This window comes from Pinus tabuliformis, chromosome 5_2, assembly GCF_031772625.1.
Source record: "Pinus tabuliformis cultivar Carrire ecotype Pingquan chromosome 5_2, CPIR1, whole genome shotgun sequence".
Classification (NCBI taxonomy): Eukaryota; Viridiplantae; Streptophyta; class Pinopsida; order Pinales; family Pinaceae; genus Pinus; species Pinus tabuliformis.
The window spans coordinates 478,928,153-478,942,601 of NC_142306.1; the positions used below are offsets into that span (position 1 = coordinate 478,928,153).

At 34.3% G+C, this 14,449-nt stretch overlaps 1 protein-coding gene across 1 annotated transcript; it reads right to left on the reverse strand.

The window, feature by feature from the left end:
• Window positions 1-379: 379 nt before the first annotated feature.
• Window positions 380-1,150, reverse strand: LOC149159734 (calmodulin-like protein 3). The gene has a single exon (XM_089434406.1). The coding sequence runs from the start codon at window positions 1,148-1,150 to the stop codon at window positions 380-382; it is 771 nt and encodes a 256-aa protein (XP_089290532.1).
• Between the last annotated feature and the right edge of the window lie 13,299 nt (window positions 1,151-14,449).

Sequence of the window (14,449 nt, forward strand, 5' to 3'; positions counted from 1 at the left end):
AATATGAACACCAATACAATAATATGAAGTATATGAAGTTTGAAGTTGTCTCTACCTGGAGAAACAGCTAGACAGAAACACCAAAAATCTTGAATATAACAATAATACCTGAAAAATTTTGAAGTTTCCAAAACTTTTCTTGAAATTTCCAAAACTTTTCATTGGATTTTACCCAAAAGCAAAAAAAACCCACACTCAAAAATTAAGTAACAAGCGTTTTTCCATTGACATCTTGAAGTGAGGCAGTCTTTACACAAAACCTAACGTCATGGCATACAAGACAGACAAAAACCTACAATAACACTTCAATCATCACTGGAATACCATAGTATTCTTAGTGTGCAGAATATATAATGTGTACAACCAGCATTAAATAGTATCAGCACAGCATATTTGATGCCAATGGGGAAGTCCATCTGGTTATCAAGAGCCTGAACTCGTCAAGATCTACAAAGCCATCCCCATTAACATCCACATTTTCAATCATGCTATGGCAGTGACAGAGATCCCTCCCCTCCATGAACCCTAACCTGCACAAAACATCACTCAACTCTACTGGACTGATAAACCCATCTCCATTCTGGTCAAATACACCAAATGCTTCACAGATAGCTCTATCATCAATCTCTAAATCACCAGATCTTACAAATTCTTCATTCTCATCTTTGCCTGCAAATATCAATGTGTGATAAAAATCCCTAAACTCTATGGAAGTGAGAAACTCAAACCCACCTGCAGATCCCGATTTCACAGTTGATTCCAAGTCTTCCATGGGAATCTCCAGATTTATTCGTTCCAGAAATCTCATGATCTCATCTGTACTAACCCTCCCATCGCCATCCTCGTCCAATATTCTGAAAATGCTGGCTACACAGTCACCACGCCCTGCAGTAACTATTTCTTCATCATTCTTCTCTGGATCTTCAAAGTTCGGGTTGATCTCTTTCTTCAGCTCCTGCCGTGGAATCTCCACACCATTTTCATGGGGTTTTCTATTGTCATCATCAAGTGAATTCATAGGATTTGCAGGAGATGCTCTTTTGCTGGTACTGAAAAGACCACCATAGTACCAGTTAAAATCCAATTCCCTGATAAAGGAATCCCAGTCAGTCTCTGAATCTTGATATAGGATGGAAAACCTATTGGCCATCTTTTACACAGAAACCCTTACCTTTGAAAACGTTCAGTATAGCTTTCCATGCAATCTTCCGATGACCCTTCCAAGCAACAGCAACAGATTGGGTATAAATAGATTCAGGCATGAGAAAACTCGTGTAGTAGATAATTAATGCACAGACAGCATTTTTGACACTTATCGTCTCGAAAGTTGTCTCGAATAAATACAAATAGGAGTTAGAAGCCGTGAGAGCAAGAACGTCTTATTATTTAAATTGAAGTTAATTATTTTGACTCGTATTTGTTCGATAGAGTAATTATTATTTTCAAAATCTCATAATTTAAAAAGTAGTTTTTAAGCGATTTATTTTATCGTATTTTTCTTTTTCGAGTTTTCAGTTAATTTTTGGTTAAAATTTAGTGAAAAACCATTTAAATTAATTTTTTTTAAATATTATTATCGTATATAGATTCAACATTTTCAAAAAATTTTGAGATATTTTGAGACACTTCAATATTTATCAGTTGAATTTATAATTTTAAATCAATTTTATAAAAAAATAAATTATTTAAAATATATATTTAATTGTCTGATCTTTCCTCTGGTTACTCAAATTTGAAAATATTTTTGAAATTAATATATATTTAATTTTCTAATCTTTCCTCTTGTTACTCAAATTTGGAAATATTTCCGGAATTTACGGTCAAATTAAGGAATTCCAAAATTTCAAAATATATTTCATTTTCAAAAAGATAAAAAAAGGAAAGAAAGAGAATCATTTTCTATTTTACTTTCATGGAAATCTGGAATGTACCCAGGGAGGAAATATTCGCTTTTTTCAGAACTAATGGGAAAGAGCAATTGACAGGGATGAAAATCCGTGTTATAAATGATAACTTTTTCCAAACCTTTTTGAAAGGGGCTTAACGAATCATTCAGTTAAAAGATATTTATTTTTAATTTTAATTTATAAAATTGAAATTATTCCATTTTCAATTTTATATATGATATTTTTTAATGTAGTAGTTTAACAATTATGTTTTTTTGTTTTAAAAGTTATGGAAATTTCGGTTATATTTTGACAAAATCTGGCAAATTTTTTTGTAAATCCAATTTCATAATTTTGAGTGCCTTAAAAGTCTTTGATGGTGCTGAATCCATTTTCACAATCAAAAACATGATTCAAATACTTATTCTACATATTTTTATTTTTTTTGCCTAAGTTCCGGCCACTTTTAGTCATCTTAGCAAATCCTCCGCCTCCATAAACAACTCCTTTTTCAATTATTTTTTATATTGATGTAAAATTATTTAGGTAAAATAGTATAAAGTTTAATGTAAAAGATATTAAATGCTTTGTAACTAAGTATATTGTTTTTTTTGTTACACTGAAAATCTCATCCCAAATTATATATAGATATATATATATATATATACATATATTAAAATTCCAAACAATATTTTATCATAATATTTTAATAAATCAATTTGATTTAATTGAAAGTTAGTCATCATATAAATAATTTAATTATTTTTATTTTTATAATTTAAAAATATTATAGGTAGATATACAACAATGTTTCATTAAATTTGTAACAAGTAATATTGTTTTTTTGGTGTAATTTTGTGTTGTATATTGAAAATTATTAACAAAAAAGAAAAAAATTAGTTTTTTTTTGTGTTTATTATTATTGTTGCAATTAAGAATATTTGTTTTGTTTTGTTTTTTTTTTTTTTTTTTTAGTGTTATTTTTATTAGTTCAATGAGTTGGTTCGAATAGTTAAACTAAGAAGTTAGTTTGAATGGTTCAGGGGCAGTTTAATTGGTGATCAAAGTAATGTGAAATCTCTAAAAACTTATAGATTCAAGCTTCAATTTCCTTGTTTGTGACCCTTCAAATCTCCTTGTTTGTAACCCGATTTATGTAGAGAACTCCTAGAAGTTTATTAGTATTTGATGAACCATATTTAAAAAAGAAAATAGTTTATAATTTTATAATCATTATTATTTTGTAATAAACATTCAAATTATATTTATAATAATTTATTTTTCAAATTCACCTAATAATTTATAAGGCAGGGTTTCTAGAATTTTAATTTAATTATTAGGTGAATTATAGAGATTTCATCTCCATGGAATTTCCTAAAATAGTTTTAGTAGTAGTTAATAATAATATCTACTTTTGGAATTTAAATCTAAGAAGGCATACATACTCTACCCCCTTTCGGTTTTGAACCTATGACCTCTTAGGAGGAAACACATGCTCTTAACCATTAGGCCCACTAAAGCTATATATCAAAAATTGAGATTTATCTCAAACGTAGTTATGCTCTTCGTAGGCTGTTGATTAAGATGATTAATTAAAAGAAATTATCCTATGAACATGTGTTATTTGAAAGTTATGGCATTTTGGACGTGTGGGACTAGTAAGACATGGTATTGGCCAATGGTGTTGTAACAAAGCTTATTGATAGGTTAAGAATTTCATTGGTAAAGTAAGAATGCATCTTCATGGTTAAGACTCTTGTTACATGATTTTTTAAGTGTATATATGTTTAACTCAATAGTTCTTTTTTTAATTAATAATAATAATAATTTATACTATAAAGTTATAATTTAGTTAATTGTTATTTTTCTTTTAAATCTTGGCAGTATGAGATGCATCATGAAGTAAGTGTGTTGATGCCTATTGAATTTTACTAAACAATTAATTTATATGGTCGAACTAATTACTTTTATATATTCTCTTTCTAATTAATGCTTAAAAATAATATAATTTCACAATTTACAAACAAAAAAATTGTAATATCATTCAAAATTTATTAATTTATTTTTTATATGTAAATAAATTTATATTTTTCTATGGTAATCCAAATTTTTAATATCTTTATTTATTGTTATTTTATTTTGTGACATACATTAATATCAAATTGTAGATTTTCATCTTTTTTTGGTAAGCTTTGTCAAAGATTTTCATTAATGCTAAAAGATATTACGTTGATAGTTGATCAGACTTTCCAAAAAACACCCTAGGAGTTTGTAACTTCATCGAGGGATAACCAACAAACACCCATTACTATTATTGAAATCTAGGATACAAAATATTCACTGTGCGAGAGACAAATCTACCCTTACATAATAACTGTAATTGTGCATTGACGCCTTAAGAGTTTTACAAAATTTAAGAAGAAACATATAAAATATAGATAACTATAAAATCATGCATGCTAATGTTATGCTACCTGGACAATAAAATCCAAAATGTATCCAAAAAACCAAACACAAACTAAGTCTCAAGGTACTATGTTGAACTGCATTAAGAAACAAAAAACGAGAACTGTACCATGTGTTATAGTGCTATATCGAGAATCCAGTGTGATGACAAGTGCAAGACCATGAAACATCCAATAATGAGACCATTACTCAAAAATGATGACTAGAGAGAGGAGAGAGGATTTAGCCTGAGATAAATTTCTAATAGGAGCATTAATAATTGTTGGTGCTTCATGTAGCTCATGAGACTTAGTTCCCAAATCGGATACCAAGAACCGCTCTACCCTCATTAGTCTAACCACGATGTCATCCAAGTTGTAACAAATCTCTCGTAGAATCCCCTTGAGATCCTCCTATCCTGCAAATAATTTTTAGTTGTCAACGTGCTTGTCACGAATTACCATATGGAGGAAAGTTTCCATGTGTCTATGCAGAGAGAGGGAATGAAGAAAGTGAAGCCTAATCTTCCTGAATTTCCCCGGATCAGGAACCCACTTGAGATTGTTTCCTCTAATCTCAGAATCATAAAAAAATAGATGGTCACCAAACTCCTTCGCTTCAAGATAACGAATTGTGTTCCTTACTTCCGGAAGAACTAAGTCAAAGTGGTTTTCCACTAACTCCCATCCAAATAAAGATCACCAATGGGAGGAAGATGAAATGGGTGTGTGTCATGAACCTATCAGATATGGAATTTTTTTTCTCCACTTCTAACTTTAGTCATAATGTAAGATGCTTCTTCTTCGGTACTTAATTATTGTCAGCATAGCCATTTTGAGTCCTGCTAAGATTTGATTTTAAAAGAATTATTAGAAATTATAGAAATATATATATTGTTATTGCTTTACTAAATTGGATGATTATCACATATATTGCATTTCATCACACATAAATTGCAATCACCTATAAAGGTCCTGACATTTTAACTTCTTTACTTCTCTCCTGAGATTTTATTAAAATGTCCCTTTATTAATTTACCTAACACTCTAATCCAATGCTAAGTTCGACTTTGGTTTATATACATATACTCCGTACCCTCAATTTGTAATGGTTATGTTGCATTTATTGTATCAAGCGACTTAGGCATATTTCTAAGGTTATGATTTATATCTTATCCATATCTCTACCCATATCACTACAATGTTGATATTCTTACCATATGACAATTATGGTGAACATCCCAAGGCACTTGAATATTTGAACTACCAATCCTAGCCAACCATCTACACACCAGACATGTGATAGTCACCTGGGTGCTCAGAATTGGGATTCTGTGAAGGGTTGAGATTTATCGAAGTGATCCAACGACCTTGCTTGTTCTTTCCAAACCCTAAACCTCCTAACACCCTATTCCTCATTTATTTTTATTTTTTTCTATCCCTAAATCATGGCCAGATGAATGGGATTGTAATCGCATAACTGCCCAGAAGGTGTCACAGGGGTTTCCTTATCTGTCACATAGAGTATATGTTTTAGCCTAAAGGAAATCTACCCTTTGTGGCATTGTAAATGGTATTGGAGTTTAGCATTCTAGTTGGTAGCCACTCATGTTGGTGCATTTGGTTCCGAACCTTCAATGAACGCACCCATTTTGTTCCAAAGGTAAGGTTTTTACTCTATACTGAATTTTTTTTATAACATTTTGTTCTGTACATCCATTCATGTTTCGATTTATACTCACATTTTGTCTTTATTTTATTTACATTGAGGTATGTTGAGAATGTCTATGGAGGATGGAGAACTATTTATCTCCAATGTTTCCATTTCTCTCCTCGAACAATGCTCCACCTTTGTCTCTCCCATCCAAGTAATAGACTCGGGGTTTTTCACCTTCTCTGTCAGTTTGGTATTTGTGGCTGTTATGTTTCGATACTAGATTCAATTTCATGGTTTTCATACTCAATGGAGTATTAACTTCATGTCTGCTCTGTGCTTTATTCTCTAGGAAATAGGGGAATCAATTAGACGTTGCATCAAGCATCAGTATACCGGTATGTCAAACTCTTAGACTAAAAATGCTCTATTGTGGTTATTCAATTGCAATTTTTACTAGAAGATTGAATATTAACTCAAATTTTTATTTTATTTGCCTCTAATAGGTACGACGCCTGCATAACCTTGTTGGGTTCAATTCCTCCTTCATTCCAGAGTTTGGAAGATTTAGTTAATGATATTATGCTTTGGTACACGTCAGTTCACCGCTTCTTCCCTCGTGAAGGACCTCTTTCGAATGTGTGTTTATTTATAGAGCTTCATTCCTAGTATTAAATTACTGAGAGCATGACCCCAAATTTTGTGTCTACTATGTTCATTTTTATGAATTTTCCTCTAAAGGAGTTATATATATATTTTTTATCCATTAGGGTTCAACCTGAATGGGATTTTCTACCATTAATGTATTAAGGACTTAATCAAAATTCCAAATTCACAGTTATATGTTTTCATTGATATTTCCTTACTAAAGTTTAATACCACCTATTTTATGATGGGAATTTCTTACTATGAATTCAGATTTCATTTTAGAATATATGTTCAGAGTAATGTTGAAATGTCAATGGAGTTAGGTTTGTCAATACATGCTCGAATTTCTCTTTGAATGAGAGTCTGCGTTCATTGCTCTAGGTTGTTAATTTGTCTATTTATATTTCATACATTATGTTGGTTTGTTGTAATTTCCTTTGCGATAACTCTAGTTTTGTGGCGATGGATCCTATACTGTTGTGTTAGCTCTTGCATTGTTGCAGTAGCTCCAGTATTGTTGCAATATCTCTAGTGATGTTGTGATGGCTCTAGTACCAATGTGATAGCTTGTAACACCCCTCTGTTGTATGTAACACTCTGTTTCTATCATGTCGGACCTAAGCTAAGACTAAGTTGTAACAGAAAAGCTAGGTCAGAGGTGTAAAAATAAGAGTAAATATTTTATTAACAAATAAATCAATATAACGTAAAACGCTTGGAAAATGAGACACCAAGAGATGACATTATTGTCAAATGAAATCCCATTGGTGAATGGGACTAGATAATTATTTTATGATAAGACTTCTAGATTAAATTCTAGATAAGATTAATGGAATGGGAGATGAAAATCCATTAAGTTGCTTAGCTAGAGAAAGATGTTAAGTTTAAGAAAAGCATAAAGGCCTTGCAGGATAGAAAGGAAATCTTTTATGAGAAAATACATAAAATCCTTGCAGGAGAGAAAGGCAATATTTTATGGGAAAAGCATCGTGGGAGAGAAAGACGAGATTTTCTAGGAAAAGCCTAGGAAAATGGATAAAAAGTTCCACAAAAGAGGGACCCTACTAAAGGAAACCATATCATTAGAGAGAGCATTAAATACCCATTGAAGAGATCAACAAGAGGAATTTAATCCATGGGCAAGAAATCTCAGCTTGTGGGTGAACTGGAGGAAGTCAGTTTTAAGTTGGGTGGTGGTGCTCGATTTTCCAAGTGACATTCTTCTAGCTAATCTAGTTTGATTCAATTGCATAGGATGTTTTTCATGTTGGATCCTTACCCTTTATGTTGTTGAATATTTAAGAATATGAGTATAATTGTAGGTGTTATCCTTGTTTATTAGATGATTGAATACTTATGCATGTGACAACTACTGCATATATGTTTTATTCAAAGTTAAATTTAGTGATTGGAGCATAGTAGGTGGTTGTTAGTATTGTGTCAAGGAGGTATGTGACAAATGGTATCGGAACTCTAAATTCAAATATTGAGGCCTATGGGCCAACCCACATTTGTAATTTAGGAATGAGTTGTAGGTTCTAAAATAGGCCTAGGGGAAAAAAATAAGAGATTTTACTGAAAGGCATTAGAATCCATAAAGGTTGAAACTAAATCTTAAAATGATTTATTGGAGGAGGACTTTGAAACCGAAGGTAATTTTGAACTGAGTTTGTTTGATTTGTGGATTTTGAAATAGCTAAAGTTTGGTATTTTAATGAAGAGTGAAATCTCCTATAATGCTTGGCAATCATGTAACTGTTTGTGTTTCCAATTTCACAAAGGGATCACTTAAAAACCCAAGTAGCCTGAAACCCCGATTTGGACCACTAGATTGTAATGTTTCTTTTTCTGGTGTTCCTCACAACATGGTTAGGATGCACTTATAGGGCTGGGGTAGACAGGTCATAGGTGTAGGTTTACTTCATCAACGAAGCCAGGGGCTTCAAGAGGTGTTTCACGGGGTTTTTAGGAGTTTTTATGAGGTTCGATGGCATCTGATTGGTATATTCCGTCATCCCCACAGTTTTCCTTTCGTTCCATTGCATTCCGACAACTTTCAAAAAACATAGTTATTAATGGGCCTAACTGATATAATTACGCTTGAGGTGGCATTTCAGGAGGAATACTTGGCAGAACACCTTATTGTAATAGCTCGTTGGAACTAGAACGAGAAGATCTATAGGATGGGAAGGATAGAAGTGATTTTCGGAGGCTTGAGGAGGCATGGTGGCCTATTTACCATTTTTCCCACACTAAAATAATATTTTAATTAAGGGAATGTGCTAAATGATTAAATTAATAATAAAATAGGAGCTTCTAGAAGGGTCCATCAAATCTATAAAAAGAGGAGGAGGCCATTTGTTGTAGGTCTGATACCAATTGGTGTAGATCTGATCCAAAGATATTATGATAATAGACTAAACCCAAGAAATAACAAGATAGAAATAGATAGAAATGATATGAAATGATTCTTTACTGATCAAACCCTTAAGGTAGGGCAACACCATACATTCACTCCTTAAGGGAGGAGAACACTCCACAAGCCATATGCCTGTTCATACAATAATCCTTCTCTATCTCCCATGTGGAGTCTCTAGCCTCTATATAGGCCTCATACATACAATACTATGGGTCATTACCATGGTTCCCTCATACCATCAACTAATACCATGGGCCCATTATATTATTATTAACTACTTGTGGTCCCTTACATGACATGGGTTAACCACCTTATTTATTACTATGGCCATCCCATTATTACATTATTACCTTGGGTACCTCCCTTGGTACCCCATATTATCCCCCCTAGGTATATAACATTCCACCCCCCTAAGCATGTTTCGTCCCCGAAACATGGGAAGAACATAAATAATAAGATCTACTCAAAAGAGTAGTCCACTGATACCATGCACGTGCATCTAGCCATCCAAGAGAAAGGTGAACCCTCGATCTCGCTGGTGCCTCGCTCGCTTGAGATGGAAGTTGACCGTGGCAGCTCTTCTGTGTTGATGTGTAGTGGGTGGATCTTCTCTCCTCGCTATCCGTCATGTGACTACTTGGTTTCCATCTTGATGGTTGTCTTGCGGGGTGATGTGGGTGATGATATGTTGAAGTTTTAACCCACGATGTCTTTTTCTTTAATTCACCCCTTACTGGAGCCTGAATGTTATCTGGTGCATGTTGTGGTGCCTGATGTGGTGTCTTATCTTCCAATATTACTTCAACCACTGAGCCCTCCTCTGATGTATCAACACCTGTAACCTTTTCTGCTTCAGCCTCTGTTTGTGTTTGATTGTCTATCATCACTGGCTCATCATCTAATATGTCAAACCCTAGAACATCTTCTGCGTCAACCTCTGTGGACTCTACCTGTTTATTGATGGAAATATCCTGTAATGTAATTTTCTTCTTTTTATACCAGAACTTCAGGAATTTCTTCTGCACATTAATATTGATAGTACCCACAGATTCCATCCAAGGATATCCCAAAACAACATCCATATTATCTGTCTCTAAAGCATAAAAATCACCATGCAACACATACTTATCCATAGAAATTTTCAAATCCTTATACACTTGAACATCCTCATTATCAATATGTGCAGTTTCAATGTGTTTTGTTGGAACTTGCAATGTTTTTGCCAAATTAATACTTATAATATTTTGCTTGCAACTAGGATTTATAGACACAACGATTTTCTCCTTCTGAATCAATCCATGAGCCTGCAATAAAGATATACCAGTAGGAAATAACCCTTTAGGTTCCTTGGTTTCCTTCTTTCCTGTAAAAATAAAATCTTTGCTAGGCTGTGTGTCTGTCTGTGTGAGCTTATCCACAAGATTAGCTTTACGGTTAAAGTGGTCCATAAGAGCTTTTGTGAATTTGTCCCAAGTCAAGGGCCTTCAATAGCCACGTTGATGCCTTTGCCACCATTGCCATCTTTCATTGTCCAAGTACATTGTTGCCACACTCAGCTGAGTCTCATCATCCATGATGTAATTCAATATAAAACATTTCTCCATTTGTGCTAGCCATTTGGCTGGATGAGAGCCATCAAATGGATACAAGTCCCTCAAATTCAGATCTAGGCCCGCCATCACAAAAAAATTGGCGAAAATTTGAAATTGTCACAGTTTCGTCAATATTGCTCAGAATCTCTATTATAACTTGTTTTTAGAAATGGAACAATCATTCTGCATCTGCCCATGTGGTAGAAATCTTGATCCATGCACTTGAGATTTCAGATCTGTGCTGCAACTCTTCCGTCGTCACCAAAATTTCTGCAAAAAAGAGCTGATTTTAAATCAACGATATCTCCCTCATCCGGACTCCGATTCGACTGATTTTTTTTTTGAAATTGGATATTTTTTCCCAAAGAATCCAGATCTGCAATTAGATTTTGTAGATCTTGTACCAGGACGTCTAGATCTGTGCCGCAAAATCGGTGCCCTGAAAATTGTCTGCAACCCGACTGATTTTTAGATCAGTGATATCTCCTTCATCTGGACTCCGATTCAACTGATTTTTTTTTTGAATTCGACTATTTTTGCACAAAGAATCTAGATCTGTAATTATATTTTACAGATCTTGCACCAAAATGTATAGATCTGACCTGCAAAGTTGCCGCCCCCGAAACCCTGCAAAAAATAAAAAAAAAATCTCCACTTTTGTGCCCAAGAAAGTGCTTTGATACCAATTTTTGTAGCTCTGATACCAATTGTTGTAGCTCTGATACCAATTGTTGTAGATCTGATCCAAATATGTTATGATAATAGACTAAACCCAAGAAATAACAAGATAGAAATAGATAGAAATGATATGAAATGATTCTTTATTGATCAAACCCTTAAGGTAGGGCAACACCATACATTCACTCCTTAAGGAAGGAGAACACTCCACAAGCCATATGCCTGTTCATACAATAATCCTTCTCTATCTCCCATGTGGAGTCTCTAGCCTCTATATAGGCCTCATACATACAATACCATGGGTTATTACCATGGTTCCCTCATACCATCAACTAATACCATGGGCCCATTATATTATTATTATCTACTTGTGGTCCCTTACATGACATGGGTTAACCACCTCATTTATTACTATGGCCCATCCCATTATTACATTATTGCCTTGGGTACCTCCCTTGGTACCCCATATTATCCCCCCTAGGTATATAACACCATTAGAGGACATATTGGATTTGATATTTCTTCTTGTATGATAGGTTGGGAACCTGATTCTCTGCTTCCTTAGTAGCTCTAGGATGGAAACCCTCGGGTGATTTAGAGAGATTGGGCGAGTACCCATCTCCCATTGTTGAATTCATCGAGAATTCACAGGAGAGCTTAGTAGTGGAAGTTCAGTTCAGTTTTGGTGGAGGGACGGTGCAGTATTGGAGAAAATCCTTGAAGCCAGTTCTATCTCAGCTATATTAGCTATTCTGTTATTTCAGAATGTTAAATCCTAGTTATATATTATAATAAAAGATGAGATTATTTATGCTCATTGTATGATTGAATTGCATGCATTCTCTTGTTCCCTTTTACATGGAAATATTTTGTTAATCGAATAGTAATTTTATGGTGAAATTTTTGGTTGAGTTAAATTTCTACAAAATAAGTCAAATATCTCATTTGGGATATTATAGTGGTATCAGAGCTGGTCATCCTGCTAGCCTGAGGGTTTTACCACCTATCAACTTCAGAGGAAGGCCAAGGATTTATTATCTTTGCAAGGATTATTGGATATATAAGCATTGCATATCATATGCTCGACATATTGTCATTTCATGAGAAAATTCTCTGGTGACTATTAATGATTCGACGAATCTGAGTCTAATATTGGGAAGTCAAAAGTCGTCGAACAATTAAAAAAACACAAAAGGGGCCAACCATTCATTCATCAGGTAGAAGTTTTGTTTGGCTAAGCTAATTATTCATTATTAGCCATAATTTTCTATGCACAGTCTAGTGTGTTGACAAACGCTTGAGCATTGAACAAATCTTCATGAACGCCAATCCCCAAGGGGTCAAATTTGGTAGGTCAAAATGAAGGAAAACTCTTTCTGGGTTTTTGGATAGGAGTACATCCCCAAAATTTTAGAAATTTTTGGGTTGCTTTGAGGGGCTAAATTAGAGCTCTAGTATTGGAGGAGGGCCAATCCCCAAGGGGTCGAATTTGGCATGTCAAAACCAGGGAAAACATTTTCTGGGTTTTTCTGGGTTTCTAGAGAGGAGTACATCCCCAAAGTTGTAGAAATTTCTAGGTTGTTTTGAGGGGGTAAATCAGAGCTTGAAGTTAGTGAGCAATGTAAATTTGAGGGGACATCACAATTCTCTGGGGAGAATCGAATTCACAGCAGCTGGGCACTTATGTATTGATCACATGAGGCTTATAGATTTCCTTGTGCAAGCCTAGGAATATTACAATTGCGTGCAAATTATATAGAACCCTTGTAGAAAGCAATATGAACTTGTGCATTCATACACAATAATATCATGGTGTGAAGTGTGTTCAATCCACATAAATTCGAGTTTGATTCAGAAGTAGAGTTTCTAGTATGTGGTTATTTCTTGTTAGCAGTTGTTCGAATCTCAAGGAGGAGGCAGAGCGGCCACAACTTCAACACTTTTGGGTTGTTGCAAGCTGATATGACTGGTACATGGGGACACTGTCACCATATCAGTCAGAGTAACTAGATGGGAAAGATAGAATTTCCAGGCCAGTTGAATGCAAAATTATCATCTTGTTGGAATTTCCATTGAGCAATGTATATCCCAATGCTAGAAGAGAGTTGTTTGTGGTCGCATTTTGCGGGATTTCTTGCACTATATGATGAAGGTGTCATATTGCTACAGCTAAGCCTATATTCACACCTACAACCAAGAAAAACTCAGGTTCTATCTCTCTATTGAATATTTTGATCCTATGTTATTTATTAGTCTGAAATGAATCATTTTTGTTGGCACAAAAAAAGTGGTTACTTTAAACTGATTAGCTTGAGAATGAAATGGCATTATTACATGTAATTGCACATACAACAGTTTTTTTTATGAAACCATTTGTCAAAACACTTCATTGAGAAATTCATCAAAATTATAAAAATAGTGACCTCATTATCACAAATATTCTTGTCCTCATTGAGCCAAAACATGGATCAAACATTCCTAAAATCCCTTAGTAAACTAGCAGCAACAATTAACAAAACATTATCCAAGGAGATACTTACTTTGCTACAGCACAAGAAGCCACAAAAAAACATGAATTGGGGTACAAAATTTATGCACTTGGAACAGATTTGAGATGCATGGGAGTTACAACAAAATCCATTCTCAAACTAGAAGAAATTGCTTCACTTCTCTCCAAGGTGCATCAGTCAGATGGGAAGAGCTTGATATGGGCTCTAAAACTAGCCATGCTTGCTCTCATACAAGAGAAATTTTTGGAGCATCCTTGTGTAGGAGTCAAACTTCCAGTTGCTTCTTATGTTAGTAGTATCATGATGTTAACCTCACCTATACCTCCTTACAATGATGGCCTTATGAGGAGAGTCTTCATATTGATAGTGGAGACCTTTCAAGATTTGGATAACAATGAGGGACCTACCTTTGGGGAGAGGCTAGAGATTCTAGAAGTTGTGGCCTTGGTTAGACCTTATAACCACATGTTTGAGCTAGAGTGTGACGATTTGATCCTGTAGATGTTCCAATGCTTCTTCAGCATTAGCAAAATTCATCTTGACATAATCATGACACACATGTAGACCATTTTGTCCTCATGTATGGGAGGCCATGATGCCATTTGTAGGAGGTTGCAG